Source organism: Bidens hawaiensis, unplaced genomic scaffold (genome assembly GCF_021521415.1).
Source record: "Bidens hawaiensis isolate Kalapana, Puna unplaced genomic scaffold, B.hawaiensis_p1.1 tig00013580_1, whole genome shotgun sequence".
NCBI lineage: Eukaryota > Viridiplantae > Streptophyta > Magnoliopsida > Asterales > Asteraceae > Bidens > Bidens hawaiensis.
In genome coordinates this window covers 55282-79459 of record NW_027504997.1, presented here as the reverse complement: position 1 = coordinate 79459, position 24178 = coordinate 55282, and the positions used below count along the sequence as shown (strand labels likewise).

Here is a 24178-nt window from a genome sequence, read left to right as displayed (position 1 = left end):
CGGCCGGTAGTGACATTTTGTCATTGGGTCACCCACTCGCCCCGTACGATAGAGGTGCACAAAAAACTCGAACCCGGAACCGGACCCGAAAAAAAATACCCGGAACCGGTTTTTGTTATACCCGGGTTTTTAATACTCGAACCCGTACCTAACCCTACCCGTAGGGTACGGATAAGGTATGCATTTTAGTACCAAAACCCGTACCCGGAACCGGACCCGATTTATACTAAGCAATACCCAAAAACCGGAACCAGTTCCATACCCGGAACCCGGTTTTTCCAATACCTAAAATCGGGTTTTTCAAATACCTGATCTATACCCGAAATTACCTGAAAAATACCAGAAAATACCCCTCAAATTATAACCCATTAAAAAAAATCCAATCTATATCAGAAAAAACCCGAAAGAAACCCAAAAAAATCCCCAAAAATAGGGTTTTTCAATACCCGAAAATAGAGTATTCAAATACCCGGTTTTAGAATACCCGATTCTATACCCGACCCGAACCTGATGCCTAGGGTATGGTTTTTAGAGACAATACCCTGACCCGAACCCGACCCGGGTATTACCAATACCCGATTTTCCAATACCCGGTCATACCCGAACCCGGTATTTAAAAAACCCGATTTATGCACCTCTACCGTACGAAGTACCTAGGCAATTTTCGCCGTAACAAAACTAAATCATATTCATAGTTAAATATTCATTTTAGAATATTTAGCTGATAAGATACTTTTAATAAATAATTCATATGATAGCTGATGACTTTATTACTTTCAAGTTTTAAGTATTAACCTTTTGTCATAAAAGATTAAATAACGTAATATTCATATTATAATATTTAAAAATAAAAACTTTCTAATATCATTTGGTTATTTTATTTAGGCATATAAATCATCTTTCTAAGTCCATGAAGCCATGATGGTAAATATTGGAATTTGTAATTTGAATAATAGATATTTTTAGCTTGACAAAAATAGTCACGGGACATTTGGAATATTGTAACTTCTGAATTGATAAAAAGCTTGTGAGAATTTGGTATGACAGGTTGTTGTAGTTTATACTTTATACAACAATAACTCACTGAAACTTTAATTTTTGTTACAGTTATCATTGGTTAAATATATATAACAGAAAGTCTTGATAACAAAAATATATATAAAAATGTTATATATATGAATTATTTGATAAAATAAAATCAAAATTTATTTCAAGACCAGAATAATATTTTATCCTTTTTATCGTGCACTGGCAAAAGATATAGATGTGTTTGGTGTAGAAAACAAAAACTTAAATAGTTGATAGAAGGTTCATGTAATAAAAAAATATTATTATGATGTTTTAAGATTTAATATATTTTATTCTTTATATGAAAATAGTGAAAAACAATTTGTTGTTATTGTTAGGCTTGTTTTTATAATTGTTTTCTGTTATTTTTTGTTCGTATTTGTTGATTTCCGATTATGACGTTATAAGTATTTGTTGATTTACGTTTTGTTATTATTATTAATTATTTTTTCTTATGTTGTTATAAGTAGTTGCTCTTATTATTTTGTTGTTAATTTTGATTTTTTTGTTGTTATTATTATGTTTTTTTCTTTGTTATTATAAAAGATTGCTTATATAGATTGGTATTGTAGTTGATATTGTTTTCTATGTTCTCATTTTTGATAGATTTGTATTGTTTCATACGTTCTCGTATTAAGATTATTTTGTATATGAACTTCCCCTTATTATGATCACAATATGTAGTTATTTTTTATATTATGAATTTATGATCACTTTTCTAGAGAAAATTATAGAGATGCAAATAAATTATTTTCAATTTACAATCACCATTTCTGAAACTAATTTGATTTTTAGTAAAATATTTTACTTATTAAAGAAGGTGATATAACCTAAAAAAACAATTGAAGATATGATGGTTTGAGTGGATATCAACTAAATCACTTTATTTACTTCCAACCCTTTGAAAATAATTTATTTTTCATTAATTTCTATCTATTAAGACTAGATTACAACTTATCTATCAAAGATGGTATAGATCATGAAGTTTCACCATATTTTCTTTCTGGTAATTAGTAGGGATAAATAACAACTCTTCATTGTTATAAAGAGACAATTGCACACAACTTTTATTAAGTGTTTCAATCTTGTCAATTTTTTTATAAATGTTAAATTTCATAGAAGTAATTGATCTAAATGGAAAGTGTAATTTTCGTTATAAAAGCCGGTTACTATTTATATATATTTTATTTATTGTTACCTAAACTTTCAAGTTCAGTTAAAAAAGAAACGCTCAGTACGTAGTTACTATAACTCACACATGTCCCGTATAATTATATAAATCTTTTAATCTTTTTTCATAATTGACACTTAACAAAAATATCATAAAACTGAAAAACCTAATTAAAGCTAACTGTCTTTAAAAGAAACTTTTTTAGTGATATTAAATGGATCAACATTTTTTAGTGACTTAGAAACATTTACGAAATTTAGTTACCAAAGTGTGTCATATGTCATTTCAATTCATTTATAGAATATACAAATATAGACAAACATTTATTAAAGAGCACCATCCTCAATAATTCTATTCTTGCAAAAATCAAAAGAATATTTTCCTTATTAGTGGATACTAGAAAGCCATAACAAAATCATGAATTACCAAATAGACAAAACACATAATAATTCTTTTGTTTTAACACGAAACACCCAACGCACAAAACGTGGTGATCCGGCCGTATCCATACAAGAAACCCCACAAATGAGAAAACTCATAAGATCTATTCATAACAAAATGCTTAAAGTTAGACTCGAACCCCTTATCTTTCATTGGACCATAATAATAATAATAAATTAATAATAATAAAAACCAAAACTTAATATAATTTAGTTGGTGGAGTGGTAAATGAGAGACTTGGTGTTTCATGTGACTCAGATTCGATTCATGCTCTCACCATTTAGTTTCAGCAGTACCGGGCAATGATGAGAGATCAGGTGAGTAGCCGATGTTCACCAGCTGGATTGTTGAACTGAACATGTTTTATCTCATCACACTGTCGTACCTTCGGCGAGTGCTCACGGGGCACTGGCCTTAGGTGAAAGTTTTCCCCATATCGAAAAACGAGTGCATCCCGATATGATGAATTTAACCAATAGCCCATTCAGACGATTCATTGGCCAAAACCTGTCACAACCTGAATCGAATCCAATTAAAACTCGAACCAAAATCGATCGTAACCTGGTCAAAAAAACCGGTTTTGACCCGAACCGAAACCAATCATAAACTGATTTTGACTTTTGTTGACCAAACCGAACCAGCTTATACACCTCTATAGTCAGTAGCCCATTTAAAGAATTTATCGTTCGTAATAAAACCAAAACTTAATAATATAATATAGAATCTTGGAAAAGTTCAACCTCCAAATCCAAATATTTCTGCAGTAAAAAAGAGTAAGAAAAAGGCAATAATCTGCTCCGTAATTACAGGCACAACAAATTCAGTTTCTACTCGTTTTCCAACAACAAATTAACACAAAACCCCCAATTCCCATCTCACCAATTACTCAATCCCAAAACCCACATTCACCAATTCAAGATTCTCAACACCCATTTCTTGATCCCTTCAAAAAACCACTTTTTGATCAAAATTACACCCCAAGATTACACCTTTCACACATTCATCAAATACCCATTTGTTAATTTGTGTCTTCACACAAAACCCACATTCATCAAATACCCATTTGTTAATTTGTGTTTTAAAACAAAACCCACATTCATCAATTCAAGATTCCTTCAAAAATTGAGTTTTTGATCACAATTACACCCCAAGATTGCATCTTTCACACATTAATCAAGTACCCATTTGTTAATTTGTGTTTTGACACTCACAAAGCCCACATTGATCATTTCAAGATTCACAACACCCATTTCTTGATTCCTTCAAAAAATCACTTTTTGATCAAATAATCAAATACCCACATCACCAAATCCAATACCCATTTGTTAATTTGTGTTTTAACAACAGTTGAAAACAGAGGAGCAGTTGGAATTGAATAATATGGGTGGTGGAGATAAGTCTAATAGTAATAGTAGCAGTTTGAATGTGTTGTCTCAAGCTAGAATGATATTGTGGATGACTAGAGGGATGACAACTTTGTTGCTGTGGATCTGTGTTGTGCAGTTATTGACAGTTGGTGAGATTTGGGGTCCAAGATTGTTGAAAACCTGGCCTTCTTGTTATTCATCTCACCAGATTAATAATAATAATAATAATAACATTCATTCTACTTCTGCTTCTTCAAATTCTTTCTTGGAAAACAAAGTTTATCTTCCACCCAAAAGTAAGTTCTTGGATTGTTTATTTAGTTGTTGAATTCTGATTGTTTGCTTATTTGGTTGTGAATTGATGTTTGCAGTAAGTCATTGTATAATTCAAGCCTTTTAGATTTTGAGTTTTACTGTTACTGAGTGATTTATTTATTTATTTATTTTTGGTGTGTGTGTTAAACTTCAAGTTTTTTGGTTTTTTAATGAATTTTTGTGTTGAGTTTCATTATATTTGGTTTCTAGAATGATTTTTATTTTTCAGTGTCAAGTTTTAAGATTTTTGGTTTCTTGAATGATTTTTTTAGTCAAGTTTCAAGTTTTTTTTAATGGTGTTAAGTTTCATTATTTTCGGGCTCTAGAATGATATTTGGTGTTAATTTTCAAGATTTTTGGTTTCTTGAATGAATTTTTGTGTGAAGTTTCAATATTTTTGGTTTCCTGAATGATTTTCTTTAGTCAAGTTTCAAGTTTTTGTTCTTTTAATGAATATTTGTGTTAAGTTTCAAGATTTTCGGTTTCTAGAATGATTTTTTGTGTCAAGTTTCAAGATTTTGGTTTCTTGAATGAATTTTTGTGTTAAGTTTCAAGCTTTTTAGTTCCTTGAATGATTTTTTTTTATGTCAAATTTCAAAATTTTCGGTTTCTCTGGAAATCTTTTATATGTATTTGTATTAATTTATGGTTGAATTGGTGGTAAATTATAGATTTTGAGTTTAAAAATCTTGAATTTGGTTCTGTTTATTGCAGGGGCTTACAAGAACAATGGTTATCTAATGGTTTCTTGCAACGGAGGACTAAATCAAATGCGAGGAGCCGTAAGTTTGTTATTTGCTTCGTTTTAATTACAAGTGATCAACTTGCTAATTTGTTATTGGATATGCAGATCTGCGACATGGTTGCAGTTGCCAGATACTTAAATGTCACACTTATTGTTCCCGAATTGGATAAATCATCATTTTGGGCGGATCCTAGGTAAGTTGACCATTTCCACAAGTCAAACTAACACTCAATAACATAAATTCTGACACTAGATTTTATATTATAATCTCCAGTGACTTTGAAGACATCTTTGATGTTGATCATTTCATTAGATCGTTGAGGGACGAGGTTCGGATATTGAAAGAGCTTCCACCGAGGCTTAAAAGACGAGTCGAACGTGGAAATTTTCGCTCATTAGCACCGATTAGTTGGTCTGATATTTCTTATTATCATAACCAGGTTTACCATTTGCTCATAAATTATGTTAAGTTTGACTTTTAAACTCGAACAATGATGCTAACGTGTCAAATATTATTGGTTCACAGATTCTTCCACTTATCCAAAGGTTTAAAGTTGTACATTTAAATAGAACTGATGCTCGACTTGCAAACAACGGTCTCCCTCTAGAGATACAAAAGCTTCGTTGTCGGGTCAATTTTAGTGGCTTGAGATTCACTCCACAAATTGAGGAATTAGGTGAAAAGGTTGTGAAGATTCTTAGGAAAAAAGGGCCTTTTTTAGTTCTTCATCTTAGATATGAAATGGATATGTTGGCGTTCTCGGGCTGCACGCAAGGGTGCAATAGTGAAGAAGTTGAAGAATTGACAAGAATGAGGTGAGTTTTTAAACATGATTTAATTTTTATTTTTATCCGTTTTGTTTTTTTGATTATTAATCAAACGGGTCAGTTTTAATGAGGTGATTTTTTAAACAAGATTCGATTTTATTCTTTTATTTCGACCCGCTTTTTTTAATTATTCTTCAAATGGGTCACTTTTAATGAGGTGACATTCGAAACAAGATTCGATTTTAAATTCGACCCGTTTTGTATTTTTTGATTATTTCTCAAATGGGTCACTTTTAATGAAGTGATTTTGATTTTTTAAACAAGATTTGATTTTAGTTCGACAAGTGTTGTATTTTTTATTATTCCTCAAACGGGTCACTTTTAATGTGGTGAATTTGTTACAAGATTTGATTTTTTTTATTTCAACCCGTTACATTTATTTTATTATTAATCATACTGCTCATATTCGAATGGCTAGATATGCTTATACATGGTGGAAAGAGAAAGAAATCAACTCCGATTTCAAGAGAAAAGAAGGGTTGTGTCCAATGACACCAGAAGAAACCGCTTTGATTTTACGCGCTTTAAGAATCAATCGAAATATTCAAATTTATATTGCTGCGGGTGAAATTTACGGTGGTGAAAGACGAATGGCGAGTTTAGCTGCTGAGTTCCCAAATCTGGTTCGTAAGACCGATTATCTAATGAAAACTAAAATTACCAGTTTACCCCTATAATACTTTAAACATATGTAAGCTAACGGTTATTATGAACAGGAGAGAAAGGAGACGTTGTTGGACCCGTTGGAGCTCGGGTTCTTTCAAAACCATTCATCACAAATGGCTGCACTCGATTATCTTGTTTCTTTAGAAAGTGATATCTTTGTTCCAACGTATGATGGAAACATGGCTCGAGTCGTTGAGGGTCATCGAAGGTATTTCATTATTGCATATCGTGTCGTTTACTTGTGAAAGGGCCAACCAGGTTGTAAGTGATCAAACCCAACCTGGCCCGGCCCGTTTCAACACAAACTCGTAATAATACTATATTTATAATCATAACACGTTAGTTATTTAAAAAATGGAGAAAACATGTTTATGGGCCAACCCAACCCGGCCCGACCCGACCTGTTTCAACACAATTGACACATTTAAGAAAAATAACAAAGATCAATCTTTTTAATCATAATACTACTTAGTTATTTAAAAAATGGTATATATGTATTCGGGTCAACCCAATCTGGCCCGGCCCGGTTTGACGTAATTGGCCCGTTTCAAGACAACTCACACTAGTCATTTATAAAACAAAATCTTAACTTTTTTTTGATGAAAATGTACCAGATACTTGGGCTTCAAGAAGACCATCCGGCTTGACCGAAAAGTCTTGGTTGACTTAATAGACAGATACAGTGAAGGGTCACTGAACTGGGAGAACTTTTCAAACACGGTCAAAGAAGTTCACGCGGACCGAATGGGCCGCCCGGCCCGGCGGGTGATGATTTCCGATAGACCGAAGGAAGAAGAGTATTTCTACGCTAACCCGTACGAGTGTTTGGATTCTTGAAAAGATTGACTTGATTAATTCTTTGTCTAATAGTTGGAGATTATGTTTGGTTGTATGTATACTTACATAGTATACATTTTGTTACATGGCTTACATAAAGTTTCTAGCTTTAATAGTTAATACCAAGTTTCATATCATCATCTTTCATTTTAGATTGTAAAAAAAAAACAATGTTTTCGCAGCCCGACTGGTTATGGAACTGACCGTCTTATGGATTTACCGCCTGGGTCGGATCGGTTTTTAAAACAGAATATTGCCATAAATTATTCAAAAATTAAAAATGTATAACTAACTTAAACAACATATAAAACTACTTTATTTTTATGGTACCGAGCCCGAAATAGTAAAAGAATAACCTAATAAATTTTAGTTAGAAAAAAAAATAATTTTGAAAATTCGATTCAAGTATTCAACCATGAACAATGAATTCGGCCTTGCTCATTGTAACCGGCTGGCCCAAACAAAAGCTATTGTGTAGCCGGCTGGTTCAATTATGAGAACCGATTATGAGAATGTTAAAGCAAGCATAACAATGTAGTAATGTTAAGTTTTACTTTATTCTGGAGGATGTAATACACAAGATATCGAACCCGAAATAGTAAATGAATAACCTAATAAAATTTAAAAGAAAAAAAAATCAATTTTGAAAATCCTGTTCAACTATGAATCATGAATCCGTCCTTGCTCTCATTGTAACCGGCCGGCCCAAACAAAAGCAGTTGTGTAGGCGGTTGGTCCGATTATGAGGACATTAAAACAAGCATAATAATGTAGTCATGTTAAGTTTTACTTTATTCTGAATAACCAAAGAAAAAAAATTTGAAAATCCGGTTCAATTATGAACCATGAGTCCGGTCTTACTCTCATTCTAACCAGCCGGCCCAAACAAAGGCGGTTGCGTAGGCGGTTGGCCCGATTATGAGAGCATTCAAACAAGCATAACAATGTAGTAATGTTAAGTTTTACTTTAAATCTTGTATAGTTATTAAACACAAGTATAGAAAATGAATAAATTCAAACACATTTTTTTGTATGTATACACCTAAACCAAAAATAACATGTTTGATCCATATATTAGGGAGAGGATAACTTTGAAATTATGAAATATGTATCATGTATTATTATTGATTAATGTACACATTTATTCATGAAAGTTTGATCCAAGAAATCCCAAGGTGTTGAATGATCCAAGAAAGGACCTTTTTGGGTCTTTTATTCAACATAAACTTTAAAATATGATATTCCTTGGATGTATGAATTAAAAGAATTCAATAATATTATTATTATAGTCACTAAAGCATGTAACTTAACTTGGAAAACAAGTAAATGGAAAATTGTGCAGACAAACCTCATTTAATTAGGAAACAAGATATCATAGATGGTATAGGCTTGCTAAATTTCAATTACACTGCATTTGATAAACTATTTTAATAAAGTGATAATTATATTATTATATATTTTTGTAGCATTCTTTATTTTTACATACAGAATATATAGAATAAACTGATTTGATGCATCAAAATGTGTGTTTTCATAACAACTTTGGTAAATTGGTGGATGGAAAAGTTAAAATACAAAGGGCGACAAAAATTAGAAATGTAAGAAGGACTTGTAAGCACACAAAAAACCCCTTAAAAATAAATGCGAAAAAAATAATAAAAAAATCATAACTCAAAATATAAATAAAAAACGAAAAAATTTAAAAAACTAAAATGTTTCCTTCGTCATTCTCGTTAAAAAAAAACGAAAGACACAATGATGAGATCAAAGTCACAATGATGAAAATGAACAAAAGACACAATTATAGCTAAAAAAAGACACAATGGATCACAAAATATAACGCAATGCTGAACATAATATAACACAATATCAAGGAAAAAAGACACAATGTCAAGAAAAAAAACACAATCAATAACGAATATAAACACAAAACACAATAATAAATATTGAAATCATGTGGTATAGATACCAAACACATGCTCGATTGGTCTATTTTGAACCATATGCATATTATTGAAACTGGTTGTTGTGAAAGGACGTTAAACCTTAAGGTTAAAATGGCACGTCACTGTCAAATAAGCGCCTAGTGAGGCTTTAATTAACGCATCTCTTTGACATAGCGCCGCCATGGTTTAAAAGCTTTTACCAAATTCAAAGCCTATCATTTTCTTATTAAAGCAAAATTAATCTTTTTTCTCCTCTTGAAGCCCCGTTAACGTGTTGAAGCCCCACCCTTTACCGCCCGGGCTTTATCACCCCGGCGCGGATGGGGTAATTGTCATATTGTGCAACTCTTGAATAGTTTTCTTTAGTTTCTTGTAGTTTTATTAATACATCATCCCTATACTTGATTACTTTATTTACATTTATGTTTTCAGATTATTCTTCATATGTAAAGTCACCCTGGTAGTGGATGGGCGTGGGGGGCGGCTGGGTGGCAACTGCAGCATGACCATCGGGAACAGTGGTCACGGGCGGTGGCACTGGCGGTCAAGATAACAGCTCATTTGTACCCCTAACTACCTCCCAGTCAATGAACACTGTTAACAAGCCGAGCTTTTTAGGCATTGGCACTGGCGGTCAATGGATGAGCCGAGCTACTTAAGATCGGCTTGTTAAAAAGCTCGATCGAGCCAAGCTTAATCGAGCCCGAGCTCGAGCCTAAAAGTAAGCTCATTTAATAAACGAGCCCGAGCCTAAGCTTCACTTATCGAGCTCAAGTTGGCTCGCGAGCCTAAACGAGCCTGCTATTTATATAATTTTTTAAAATATATATTTATAATTATTAATTAATATCTACAATGTTATGAAAAAATAAATAAAAATAACTCAATAATATATATTATTTTATACATAAAATTATAATAGAAAAGAATATATAAAAATAATTATAATCATATAAAAAATAGTTGACATATAGTAAACGAGCCGAGCTCGAGCCTAGTCGAGCTCGGGTCGGCTCGTTTGTGCCCCTAGAGGTAGTGGCGGTGGCGGGATGACAGCAGCTGAAAACTTGAGAAGTGTTTAAGATATATTATCAAAATCCGCCAGCAGTTGAGAACTTGAGAAGTGTTTATATTATCAAAATCAGACCGTGAACACCCCTAAGTAGAGGTGCACAAAAAAACCGGGTCCAGACCCGACCCGGCGGTTCCTACCCGGAACCGGACCCGATCCTACCCTACCCGCGGGTATGGACTGGGTCTTGGGTTTCCCTCTGAAACTGGAACCGACCCGGAACCGGTGGAACCGGTTCCACCAATACCCGGTCAAAACCCAGCTGTACCCTACCCGAAACCCGAAAAAAACCCGACGGAACCGGTCAAATACCCAACTATACCCGGAACCGGTTCCTACCCGGACCCGATTTTGACATTTGTTGACTATACCTGGTTCCGGTTCCTAAGAATACCCGGTTTGTGCACCTCTACCCCTAAGAAGCACAAGCCAAAGACAAAAGCCCAAACACAGACAATGTAATTAGGCGTGCTAGCGTTACCAATTAGGTTTTCTATCCTTTTGATGATTTAGTCTCAAAACAATATGACCGGATTCAAGAAGAGCGGCTTCTCTGATTCGCAATTGAAGCCTATGACTGAATATTAATATTAAAATTAATAAAGTAAAAGCAATCTGTAACGCCTTCGGATAAACATGTACAATAACGAGTAATTACTGGTTGTCTTCAGTTCTGAGCCTCTTATGTTCTTGAATGCCAACATCATCTCCAGTTCTAGCCCCACACTGGGTCATTGCCTCATATGAATATCCATGATCCTGAAAACCGATATGTTAATCAACGCGCATAAAGTGTATTTCTAACTCCTAAATAATACTCCTTATGGATCATGATACAAGTTATGGAATCATATTATTTACCATGATCCCGAATGACGTTGAAGTTGCTTTCTTGATATCCAATTGTACAGAAATACTGGCTTGTGATAAATCAACTCCACAAGAACCTAACGCATGCGTTAGATTATTCAACAGCCTGTAGAAACACCAATTAATCTCAAACAGATCAAACAAAAATTAATATAAAATTAAATAATAAATAAATAAAGCAGATGCTCACCCTTTTGAATAAGCATTTGAGATGCTAGATTCTTCTAGAACACTTGGAGTACCGTTTTGAACACCATTCCAAGTTTGTTGACTGGATTGTGAAGTCAACAGGTCAATGTCCGGGAAAGAACCCTGAGGAGTGTGTATAGGCTCGGGTTCATATGCGTTCTGTTGTAATGACACGCCAGCATGATCAGTTGTTTTGAAGGCATCGGGGCCGCTCATGTCAGGTTCTACCAAATTGTTTGGATCTGTAAGCATGGCGTGGGTGAAAACAATATTATCCTCGTCAACAGACCCGTTTTTTATGGGCTGTGATTGATCTGCAAAGGTATCAGTTCCTCTCTGTTTGGAAACAAAAACTATAGATTAATATCATGCCACGGGCACAATAAGAGTCCCTCGCTTTCAATACAAAATCAATAAATTTGACATGAGGCAAAGGCTAAATCCACTCAATGAGTGGAAGCTAATCCCATTAGCATCTAGTACAACAGCACATGACTTGTTTAATGTAATCATGTTTTTATAAACGTACACATGCTTCATGATCACATAAGGTTCTTTTGGTTATACACTTATACCTAAACTCGTTCTTTTGTTTTAGAGTTGTAAGGTAATAAACTTTGACTGCTAAAGTTGATAACTATAGATGGCAATCATAACCATTCTTCAAGCAAAAAATAAAATGCATATGAGTTCATATGGGTCACCGCGGGTCAATTTGGGTCTACTCAAGTTAGTCAACGGATCAAAACAGCCGACTATTAGAAAACTTGTTAACTGAAAAGGAGTTCACAAATGGGTTAGCGCCACACATTTGTATACACCACCGCCACATCACTGCCGCAATGACAAGACACCTGCCTAATACGACCACAGACCACTACTAGTAATAATTCTTTTGTGAGAACAATTGGCAAGCAGCCGGCCAGCAGCCTAACTTAGATTACTTAAGTTATAACCAGTACTTTTATCAGTGAGCAACCATGCCTCACCAAACTTAGAAGTTAGAACTTAGAAGATATATCGAGTCAAACCAACCAGATGGTATTTTGTGACATAAACTAATTAAGCAACATCCTATTTTACCCTACGAGTCATAGTGAAGAGTGAAGACAATAAGCAGATTCTAACTATGTCAATACAAAGTCTGCTAGTAAAATTCCAGAGCTCGTGAGAAATACAGCCCTCATGTTGTAAATACTCTTCTAAAACTGCGTTAACAGGCGATCTCTATTCATTGTTTTCTTTTATTTTGCACTGATTTTTTCCTATTTGTCTTTTGCTTAGATTGATGAGCTATGAACCAGACCCCTATGTAGGGACAATATAGTAACAAAAAACGCAGATATAAAGATTATGTTATTTACCCATGGCATCAATTTACTGAGCTCTGGACTCCAACCTTGATATGTTCCTTCATACACCTGCAATTTTTCTTGTAAAAACTGGATATATTGTATCACCTACATTCACAAAAACACTCCCAAAGTCATATGCAAGCATAAAAAATCTACAAAAACAAAGTTGCATACAATGATACAGACCTCCAACAAGAATGAAGCTCTGTCTCTTTTCTGATCATTTTCAGGAATAAGATCCCTCAGAATCTGAAACCTGCACAATTTCAAGCTTATTAACTTCATCCATAACAACAAAGTTCACATAAGTGTGTCCCAGAATTCAACATTAAAACACACAAAAACTGTGATCAAAACTCATATTTGCCTCACTATATGATCATATCAGCTGTCTCAATAAGCAGAAAACTAACCAATTCTCTATAATCCTAATTCAAACAACACATTTTTGTTAAGAACAGAGTGGCACTCAGCAGAAATAACTAACACACTCACTCACACGAATATCACGCAGAAACTGAAAATATAAACGAGACAAGAACTTTAACATGGTTTGGTCCCAACAGAGCACCTACAACCAACCACAAATAACAATTATATATAAAGACTAATTATGTTAAGTAACTTAGGGACCAAGAAACATAAATACGAGCCCAGGTTAAAACAATAACAACCACAAAACCGGCCCGAAGCCTTCATAAATCCTAACAATTGTAACCTAACCAATTCTCTATAATCCTAATTCAAACACAACATTTTTGTTAAGAACAGAGTGGCACACAGCGAAAATAACTAACACACTCACTCACATGAATATCACATGTAAAAACAGAAAACACAAACAACACAAGAATTTTAACAAGGTTCGGTGCCAGGGGACCTACAACCACGAGCTGCAAGCCTGCAACTAGGTTATTTCATAATAATCAGAACCACAAATTACAATTACATAGTGTAGTTTATATAAAGACTAACTATGTTTAGTAACTTTAAGACCAATAAACATAAGCACACGCCCTAATTAAAACAATAACAACCACAAAACCGGCCCAAAGCCCTCCCAAATCCTAACAATTATAACCTAACTTTCAAAAATAAACGAGCATAAATAAACACCTCTTATTTATTTTGCTTCTTCTCTGCTGCTCGGTCGAAGCAAAACATTTACAACCACAAAACCGGCCTGAAGCCTTCAAAAATCCATCCTAACAATTATAACCTAACATTCAAAAATAAACGAGCATAAATAAACACCTCTCATTTATTTTGCTTCTTCTCCGCTGCTCGGTTTCCGAATGCTTCAACCGATGAGAACTTGCCTTCTGTCCGCTCTTCCTCCCATCTACATTCAATTCAAAACTTCAATTTCGCAATTATTATTATTATTATTATTATTATTACTAAAATTTAAAAAAAAAAAAACCTTTATGTGAAGAAGCGTCAGTAGCTCTGGAAATGAAATCATCTTCATCCTCCTCTTCTTCTTCAAGGTGATGATGATGACTCTTCACTGACCTCACCATCACCTTCAATTCCTGCATAAAATTCATTCATAATAATAATAATAATAATAATAAGCTAAATGACGCCGCAATTACGGATACAGATGGTGCGATAACGTACTTACTAAGATGGAGGTGGTACGGCGGAGGAGTGTGGTGGTGGTTTAAATTCCGATGAAGGAGTACAAGTGTACGGGTTAGTACTGAAAAGCCCTAGCTATAGCTACCTCGATATTTTTGAAATGAAAGTTTATGGGTGCAAACCAGCCGAGATTGGCTCGTTTAAATTACATAGAGCTTGAGCTCGAACTTTGCTTGTTTCGAGCTCAGTTCGTGAATAGATTTTCAAGCTCGAGCTCGGCTCGTTTACTATTTATTAATTACTTTTTTTACAATTATAAAAAAAATATAATTATTTTTATATATTTTTTCTATTATAATTGTATGTATGAACTAATATATGTTGTTTAGTTATGTTTATCTACTTTTTCGTAACATTATATAAATTAATTAATAATTATTAAATATATACTTTAAATACTTATATAAATGGCAGGTTCATTTAGGCTTGCAAGCTTGCTCGAACTCGATAAGTGAAGTTCGGACTTGTTTATTAAACGAGCTTATTTTTAGGCTCGGGTTCAATTAAGCTTGACTCGTTTGAACCCCTAACTTTTAGTTTGTTGGTCATGGCAGAAGATAACATACGCAGTGGTGTTACGTTTACACCGTTACGTGGCCCGGGTATTTTTACAGACTAACGAATACTTCGAGCTACTAGTGATTGTTATCCACTTGCCTAGTCTCAAATCATCACTGATGATAGAACTTTGAAAAAAGAAAAAACCAAATAGACCGAATAATAATGTCTTTTACTTGGCTTGAGCTCGGCTCGTATTGAATCCGAACCAATTGAGCTTTTTCTCAAGTGAAGATCGGTTAACCGCGAATCATTTTATATAACTGAAACCCAACTAATGCAACAAACTTTCGTCACCAAGTATAATAATAATAATAATAATAATAATAATAATAATAATAATAATAATAATAATAATAATAATAATATAAGTTTTGATGAGCGGCAGTGGCAAATTCAACCTTGTTTGATTGAATAATACAAAATGATGAGAAACCCAACGCATAAATCTTCACATCCAATCCGGCAATGTCAGTATATGAGCAAATGGCACTAACCCACTTCACCATTTGACCACTTTATCGTCTTCTTGTATCATCATCAATAGGTTTGTTATTTTTCCGGCACCAATTCTTGTTTATATGCATGTTTAACATGAATAAACCATAAAGATTGAACTAAGATGTATGGAATTAAAGATTTATACGCTCGGATAAAAGATGCCCTCCAACTGTTTGATGAAATGCCCCAATGAGTGTAGTCAATGCGGAAAAATATCGGATATCAGTTATCGCGGTGGGATATTGGTAATCTATGCCGTTGATGATATATCACCATCATCGGTCCCTTGGTAAAATATCGGTTAGAATATCGGTACCGATAATATTGGCGATGTTGACTGATATTTGACCGATTTATCACCGATATTCCTGATATCAGTGTTTTAAGTTTAGTTATCATTTTTCAGTGATCAATGTTAGTGTATTAAGGGGGTGTTTGGGATTGCTTATTTTCACCAACTTATAACGTATTAACTTTTTGAAAAGTAATAAGGTGTGTGAGAGAAAAAATTTCATAAGTTACAATGTTGTAACTTATTAACTTAATGAAACGTTATAAGGAGGTAAAATAAGGAATCCCAAACACCCCCAAGTCTTAAATCATTTCCTACTTGCTACGATTTTTGGTGTTTTGCAAGTTGCAAAAGGTTAATTTGGTAATGGTAGTAGAGTATACTGAATTATTTGTGTTAAATTTCAATATATATGAATTTTTCATGATACTAAACTTACCGATATCTCAGTGAGATAACCGGTATCTCAGATATCGGTACTTGACCGATATCTGATATATTTCCAGATTATTTGCTTAGTCGGTAATTTTAATATCATGTAGAATTTATAATTTTATATATATGGCAATTAACACTAACAATTCAATATAGTCTCCTACCGTTAACAAATTAACCTTTTGCAACTTGTGAATCACTAACAATTGTAGCAAGTAAGGACTTGTTAAGACTTAAAAACACTAACATAGAATACTAAAATTTGAGAATTAAGACTTAAAACAATGATATCGGGAATATCGGTCAATATCGCCGATAATATCGGGACGAATATTATGACCATATATTACCTAGGCGCAGAGGCGCTCTGCTTTTGATTACTATGGTATCACCGATATATCGGTGATATCGATTGCATAGGTTTTGAGTCTTTAAATCTTTAATTCATCGCGCTATGCTGTCAATTTAGGTTTGTGTTTGGTTACTGTTTAATGATGCAGAAAATTTAATCTAGAAGTTGGTTACAAGATGCTCTTACTGATAGTAAAAAGAGAGCAAAAACATGGTTCACAAAGTTGATTTAGTGATCATTGGAGTCTCTGTGGGTCTGGCTGTTGGCTTACTCATAGCAACACTTGTGTTCTTTTGCATATGGTGGTACAAAAGACATAAATACCCCTCACCGACACTACCCACACACAACAATAGTTTTGCAGAAACAAGTATTATCTTGAGTGAAGTCAAACAGTCAACTTACCCTGCAAAAGCTTCACCGATTGCTGCATTGTGTAACAAGTCACCAACATCTGGATTAGTGAAATACTCGTACAAGTATGTGTTTTGACGGTTTTGTCGTTTGTTTAATAGAGAGTTTGGATTTTGATATAACTGAAATGTACGTTTCAGGGGCGTTCAAAATGCCACGAAAAGCTTTACGACTGTATTGGGACAGGGGTCTTTTGGTCCTGTTTATAGAGCGGTGATGCCAGGTGGTGATATCGTTGCTGTGAAAGCTCTTGCTTCTGATTCTAAACAAGGCGAAAAAGAGTTTCAAACTGAGGTAATGTTTATAAAATATAATTATAACCCGTTGTCTTAATTATCAGAAACTTTTTAACCATTGTCTTAAAATTATAAATTTCTTTTTGCAGGTATCACTTTTAGGAAGATTGCATCATAGAAACTTGGTGAATCTAGTTGGATATTGTGTAGACAAAAGGCAACGACTGTTGGTATACGAATACATGAAGAGCGGAAGTTTAGCAAGCTTTTTATACAGTAAGTTGGTTGATTAGTTTTTGAGCTTTTCATAGTCAATAATCTTTTCTTTATTGTGATAAACTTTTGTTAGATGAGGAGAAACCGACTTTGAATTGGGAAGAAAGGGTTCAAATTGCTCTTGACATATCACACGGGATAGAATATCTTCATGACGGGGTAAATATGTTCGTTTTCTTATCGTTTTTAATATACGTAAAAGGTTTATATTTATACTAATTGTTCAAACAGGCAGTGCCACCTGTCATACATCGAGATTTGAAGTCGGCTAATATACTGCTAGATCACTTAATGACAGCAAAGGCAAGATCTAAAATCTCACTCATAATACGTTAATATTCTTGTATGAATCATGAATGAATGTTTTTTTTTAACAAATTGGTGATGAAATAGGTTGCTGACTTTGGACTGTCCAAAGAAGAGGTTTTTGATGATAAGAAATCATGCGTTAAAGGTACATACGGGTACATAGATCCTGTGTATGTGTCTACAAACAAGTTTACCAAAAAGAGTGACATCTACAGTTTTGGGATTATACTCTTTGAACTCATTGCAGCCATTCATCCAAATCAAAACCTCATGGAATATGTCAATCTAGTAAGTTTATACTCATTTTTGCCCATTAATGATCATTTTATAAAACTGCTAGCATTGTTTATATCCAAAAGACCAGTTATTAGGCTTGTAAGCAAACCGAACAAACACAAGCATGGCATGTTCGTGTTCGTTCATATAATTTTAACCGAACAAACAATCGAACATGAAGAATTAAATGAACAGGGGTTTTCTTGTTCACATTGGATCGTTAAGAAAGTGAAAGTGTTTGTGTTCGTTTACATTCGTTTATGTTTGTCCTATAATAGTATGATTGAACAGTTTACAAACATAAGCGAGCAGACACAACCAAACATAAGTGAAGGAACATAAACGGACATAAAACTAGACTAATGAGAGATATTTTAAATTCTTTAAATTAGACAAAATGATAACAGGCCTAAGAAATTTAAATGAATATACAAACGAACAAGCTTATACAAACCAGAAATAGCGGACATAAACGAATGGACATGGACAGATTTAGGTGAACAAACATAAACGAACGAATGGACATGGATAGATTTAGGCGAACAAACATAAACGAGCATTCACTCACAAACATAAACGAACGAATAGAGCATGTGCTCATGATCGCCGTTTAACTCCATGAACAAAAACTTTTATTCAAGTTCGTTCGTTTATCAAATAAACGAACATAAACAAATTTCAAGTCGAACGGCTCACGAATGTTTCATTGAACGTTCGGTTCGTTTACATGTCTACCAATTACCTTGTTACTACTGAAAGGTATTTAGTGAAGCATCATGATTCATGCATTTATTTAAAACAATGTGAAAAATGGGCCTTCTATCATCTGAATATATTGGACTACATGTAACAAAAGAGCATTCTTTTATATTTTTTCATGTATTCGTTCCACTGTTTGACTTTAATGGTCAAAATCAAAACTGGTCAAACATTTTGCACCAATTCAACGCAATGTTTTCCAATCTATAGCATTCATTATCAATTATAAAACCTTGTAATTTGCAATTCTGTGTAACTTTCAAGAATCTTGGTTGGTTAAGAACTTGATAAATATCTGCTATTGTCAGGCAGCCATGAGTTCAGATGGTGCAGATGAAATCCTTGACAAGAAACTGGCGGGAAACTGTGATCTTGAAGAAGTTAGAAGCTTGGCTCGTTTAGCTCACAGATGCTTGCACAAAACACCCAAAAAACGACCCAACATCAACGAGGTTTCCCAGATTATAAAAAGGCTGAGACATAAACATATCATGAGATCAGAAACCCGTAGCAACGTGTCTTTCGGAGGCCTAGAATTCTCAGGGATCATAGAGATGCAACAGAATCAGTTAAACCGTATGTCCAGCATAAACGAAACCTCACAAATAACCTTTTGATACATTTGACATGCTGTTGTACTAGGTTTTTGAAACTTGAAAAAACATGTTACATGTTTAAAGTTTAGTAGATTGAAGCATCGAATCTTGGCTCATAAAAACAAACCTGACTCGTATACAACTCAAGTACACAACCGACAATCCAACACCACACCTTTTTATCAACATCATAAAGCAAACCCTTCCCTTGATTCCAAGATGTAAAAAGAATCAAATTGTTCTGTCCGAAACACTCGAATCGTTCTGCAGATAACCTTAAAAGAGCTCTAAAGAATCTCGGGGGCATTCTTGTAATTTCAACCCACATCATTTTCACATGATCCAACTCCCAAATTTTCATACTTTGAAGAGTACTGTAAACCCCAACTCTACCAACCAGAAATAACCGCTTTTCCGTACCCGAAATCAAATACCCGTCTAATAAAGATCGTGGGAATTTCGCTGGCACGTGTTCCCATAACCCCGTGTCAAGCCCGTACATCATTAACCCGAGTGGCGAAAGTGTTTCAAGATACAATCTTGGGTCACAAAATGCCATCTTTGATGAGCAAAGATTGACTGCTGGTATCTTTTGGTGTATGTTCCATTTATTAACCTTTGAATCGTATACTTCGATTGGCAACGACTGGTCACCGTAAAGATCGTTTGCAGCGTTAATCTTGAAAGACTTTTGCTTTCGGTCAACGACCATAGTCAACTGCCGGTGTTGATTGTAATGCATAGCTGGTAGTATTCTGCATGTTTGTGTGAGTGGGTTGCAAATTAGTATTTTGAAAGTTGATCCGTCAAGACCCGAAAAACAAACTAACCCGCCAGATGACCCGACTAACCAAATAGCCCAGTGAGGTAGGAATGTGAACGGGATTCTATACCATTGTTTTAACGGTAAACTAAAAACCGAACATTGTGGCGTTTGAGATTGTGAGTTTTTCCAAAATGCAAGAAGACAAGGGCCGTGTGACGGGACTTGCGAATGAAACTTCAGAAACGCGTTATCTAACAAGATCCAATTCCATCTTTTACAAACGGAACGGAGCCGAAAGATCATGAAAGGTGGGACCCACGCTAGTATCTCGTTTAGTAAATCTTCGGGTAATATAGCCCATATGTTGTCTTCCATTTGAACATCATGGTAATGAGGTGTTTTAGCAAATGTAGCCATGGTTTCTTCATCTAAACCCCTCGGTTTTGTCTTGATCGCCTTTTGTTTAGACGGGCTCGTGTTTCTTGACCCGACCCCGACCCCTCGACCTATCGGGCTCGGGTTTCTTGACCACTCCTCACCCATCCTAACCAATTGGGTCATTAAATCTCTTGACCAACAATTAGATGGCTCACCTATTCCAATCCCAACCACCATCTTCCAAGAACCTTAATTACAAAGGTTTCAACTTTCAAGAAGCCTAATTTGAAAACTAGTGTTAAATCAATGAATCTTGAAACATTAATCAATACCCAAAATCCCAAATCTATACAAACCTATACCAAAAAAAAAAAAAAAAAAAAAAAACACTATACAAATTAAGAGATATAAGCAACAAGATTAATGCTTTGAGATATAAATTACCTTAGGATTGATTTTTGGTTGAAGGGTTGATTTGATAGGACATATTACATATGAAATTCATGACCCAAACAAGAATCAAGGTTTTAAGGATGAATAAAATGATGATGATGATTTGTGAATAGAAATCATTTGGTGTTGGGTGCTTCTCATTCTGATTCCTTTTGGATAAAATAATAATGTGATATGTAATATTTAATACATGATTAGTACATTAGTCATGTTTCATGTCCCTACATCTAATTTAAATTCAAAAGTTGCCGCTATGTATGTAACGATATCTTTTAAAGGTTGAGAGTTCAAATTCTATAATAGACATGTTAGGTGAATTTAGAAGTAGATTAGCTGTTAAAAAAGCGGTAAGTTCATTATTTAGTTATTGTAGTTCTGTTAATTAATTCCATTAAACATGATCATTTGATTGTGCCGTGAGAACTTTGCAAATACTATAGATCCTTAGGGCCGAAGAATTATATCCTGCAAAATTTATGTATAGGTAGCTTTGAATTTAGGAGTAGATTAAGAGCCGTTAAAAAAAAACTATAGGTCCCTTTTTTTAATAATGTACATTGTCTTTATATATATATATATATATATATATAATTATTTTAAAGAATTATAACTTTAATTTATGGAAAGCATTATATGTTGAGATGATTATTCTTTATAAAAAGCTACCCTTTTGTTTATCAAAAGATGGTACTGTGATTGATTACTATGTGCATTTATTTTTGTTAATCTTGTCTTATTATGAGAGAATTAGTGCACCTAATCATTAATCAAAGGGAAAGTAAGGTTAAATAGTGTTGTCTTATGCTTGATGAAAAGCACTGTCATACAATTTGAAACAATTTGCAATCATGCCTATAATATCTTCAAATGACTCAATAATCATATACATATATTGAAGATTCCTAATGAAATTAAATTAATCAAATAAGTTACAACTTATACTGTTATATTTTTAACATTCATGTTCTATTTTTATTTTTCTCTACTTTGTAAAATTTTGGAAAATAAATTATTGTGTGACACAAGTCTCGAACCCAAAACTTCATGTTTCAAACTAAGATGCTTACCGACTTCACCTAAGTAGTTATTGTGTTGAATTTCTTGACTTATAAATGATATATTGTTAATTCACTTATAATTAATACTAGAAAATCATTAAACATTTAAGTCAACATCCAATGTTCTATTCAAAGAAGCTTTTAGAGATTTATGAATTGTAAAATTTTGTTTATCATTATTAATATCTTATGAATATATTAGGTTTGTTATCATGTATGTTACTAAATTAAAATTTTTTTATTGTTTTTTAACCACAGTATATCACACAGGCTCTATCCTACTGTATTAATATATTAATAAAAAGTAAAAACACATAAATATGATTTTGATATTCCCATTTTTATTAACATTTATTTTAGACAGGAATAAAAATGAGTTCTAGATTTTTACTATTGGGCTTGCTAAGATTAGAACAATAGATCAAACGGGAGGCCCAATATATTAAGAGGCACGAGTTAGGTCCTGAATGGCTACATATAGAGGTGAAAACGGGAAAACGGAACCTAAAACATGAAACAAAAAAAATCCGGAACTGGTTTTTTATACTTGGGTTTTTAATACCCGACCCTACCCGTAGGCTACACATAGCTGTAGGCCTGTAAATGAACCGAACGTTCGGGAACTATTCGTGAACCGTTCGGCGGGAAGTTCGTTTATGTTCCTTTATTTAATAAACGAACGAACATGAACAAAATATTTGTGTTCGAATTAAACGAACGAACATGAACACATATTCCGTTCGTTCATTTATGTTCATGGACGTTCGTTTATGTTTGTTTATGTCTGTTTATTTCTGTTCGTTTATTTATTAATATAAAATAATTAAATATTATCTAGATAGGTTATCTGCTCAAAGGTTTTATATTTGTTAATTTGTGTTCATTTAAGTTCGTTTATGTTTGTTTGTGTTCATTTACATTTGTTCATGTATGTTCGTTTATTTTTGTTCAATTATGTTCGTTTAGATTTTAAACAAACGAACACAAATGTCATTTTTTAAATAAACGAACATGAACATAAATATTTGTTCGATTAAGTGTCCGTGTTCTTTTAAAGTTAAATGAACGAACACGAACATGTTCATTCGATTCGTTTACAGGCTTTCATTATTCACATTGATGAACACATCGGTCTCAATCTCTAGGCTCTGCCGATTTTATATGCGTTCGTTTGTGTTCGTGAACCGTTCGTGAACACATTAATTTCCTTAATGAACGAACACGAACATAAAATCTCGTTCGGTAAGTGTTCGTGAACATTATTTTCTTAACGAACGAACATGAACAAAGCCTTGTTCGTGTTCGTTCGGTTCATTTACAGCTCTACGCATAGGGTATGCATTTCAGTATCAAAACCTTTATTCGGAACCGAACCCGATTTGTACCCGGTAATACCCGAAAACCGAATTTTGGTATTTCAGATACCTGATCTATACCCGAAATTACCTGAGAAATACCCCTAAAAAGTGCAGTCCTTTAAAAACCCAATCTATACCCAAAAATACATGGGAAAAAAACACGAATATAGGGTTTTTGACTTTTTCAATACTCGGAAATAGGGTATTCAAATACCCGGTTCTAGACCCGACCCGAACCCGGTGCATAGGGTATGGTTTTTAGAGACAATATCCGGACCCGACCCCGACCCGGGTATTGTCAATACCCTGTCATACCCGATCCGATTCCATACCCGAAACCAGGTATTAGAAAAACCCGATTGGTGCACCTCTACCTACATATGCACCAAATGTGCAACAAAATATCAAAGGTAACATGCATTGGTTTACGTTTGGTTAAGTAATTTGTGTTTTTAGTTATTCGATCGGTTTTCATACACACACCTACTTTTTAAGTTCAAAATATATGATGATCGTGCTGGGTAGTTACCCGAACTATATAATTAAGCTATATACAATCAAATACGTATGTGTTTGTCACCAAATGTTTGTCACTTTTTATTTGGATTTTTTACATCTTTGTCTATTTGGCAATTTCAGTATAAGTT

General features: G+C 33.9%; 2 protein-coding genes and 2 pseudogenes across 3 annotated transcripts; 2 read left to right on the top strand and 2 right to left on the bottom strand.

The window, feature by feature from the left end:
• Positions 1-4060: 4060 nt before the first annotated feature.
• Positions 4061-7515, top strand: LOC143609769 (rhamnogalacturonan I rhamnosyltransferase 1-like). Its single transcript, XM_077084431.1, has 8 exons — positions 4061-4343; positions 5077-5144; positions 5213-5301; positions 5382-5547; positions 5634-5923; positions 6354-6558; positions 6652-6809; positions 7216-7515. The coding sequence occupies exons 1-8, from the start codon at positions 4061-4063 to the stop codon at positions 7436-7438; spliced, it is 1482 nt and encodes a 493-aa protein (XP_076940546.1). The 3' UTR covers positions 7439-7515.
• Positions 7516-11079: 3564 nt separating this feature from the next.
• On the bottom strand, positions 11080-14393 carry LOC143609770 (transcription factor BIM2-like). The gene is made up of 7 exons (XM_077084432.1): positions 14294-14393; positions 14125-14212; positions 13057-13126; positions 12880-12975; positions 11517-11851; positions 11318-11432; positions 11080-11215 (listed from the first exon to the last, which is right to left on the bottom strand). The coding sequence occupies exons 1-7, from the start codon at positions 14391-14393 to the stop codon at positions 11111-11113; spliced, it is 909 nt and encodes a 302-aa protein (XP_076940547.1). The 3' UTR covers positions 11080-11110.
• Positions 14394-17934: 3541 nt separating this feature from the next.
• Positions 17935-19539, top strand: LOC143609768 (calcium/calmodulin-regulated receptor-like kinase 2 pseudogene; annotated as a pseudogene). Its single transcript, XR_013149476.1, has 3 exons — positions 17935-17940; positions 17972-18175; positions 19231-19539. The product of XR_013149476.1 is annotated as a calcium/calmodulin-regulated receptor-like kinase 2 pseudogene (transcript).
• A 64-nt stretch (positions 19540-19603) lies between these two features.
• On the bottom strand, positions 19604-21053 carry LOC143609771 (F-box/kelch-repeat protein At5g15710 pseudogene; annotated as a pseudogene).
• Positions 21054-24178: the final 3125 nt, after the last annotated feature.

What these genes read in the sequence shown, in the direction of transcription:
- LOC143609769 (XM_077084431.1), top strand. Translation starts at nt 4,061, where the DNA reads ATGGGTGGTGGAGATAAGTCTAATAGTAATAGTAGCAGTTTGAATGTG. An exon ending in TTTCTTATTATCATAACCAG is followed by an intron (nt 5,548 to 5,633) that starts GTTTACCATTTG and finishes ATTGGTTCACAG; the next exon opens with ATTCTTCCACTTATCCAAAG. An exon ending in GTCGTTGAGGGTCATCGAAG is followed by an intron (nt 6,810 to 7,215) that starts GTATTTCATTAT and finishes AAAATGTACCAG; the next exon opens with ATACTTGGGCTTCAAGAAGA.
- LOC143609770 (XM_077084432.1), bottom strand. Translation starts at nt 14,393, where the DNA reads ATGGTGAGGTCAGTGAAGAGTCATCATCATCACCTTGAAGAAGAAGAG. An exon ending in AGAAGCAAAATAAATGAGAG is followed by an intron (nt 13,127 to 14,124) that starts GTGTTTATTTAT and finishes GAAATTGTGCAG; the next exon opens with GTTTCAGATTCTGAGGGATC. An exon ending in CAACGTCATTCGGGATCATG is followed by an intron (nt 11,216 to 11,317) that starts GTAAATAATATG and finishes ATCGGTTTTCAG; the next exon opens with GATCATGGATATTCATATGA.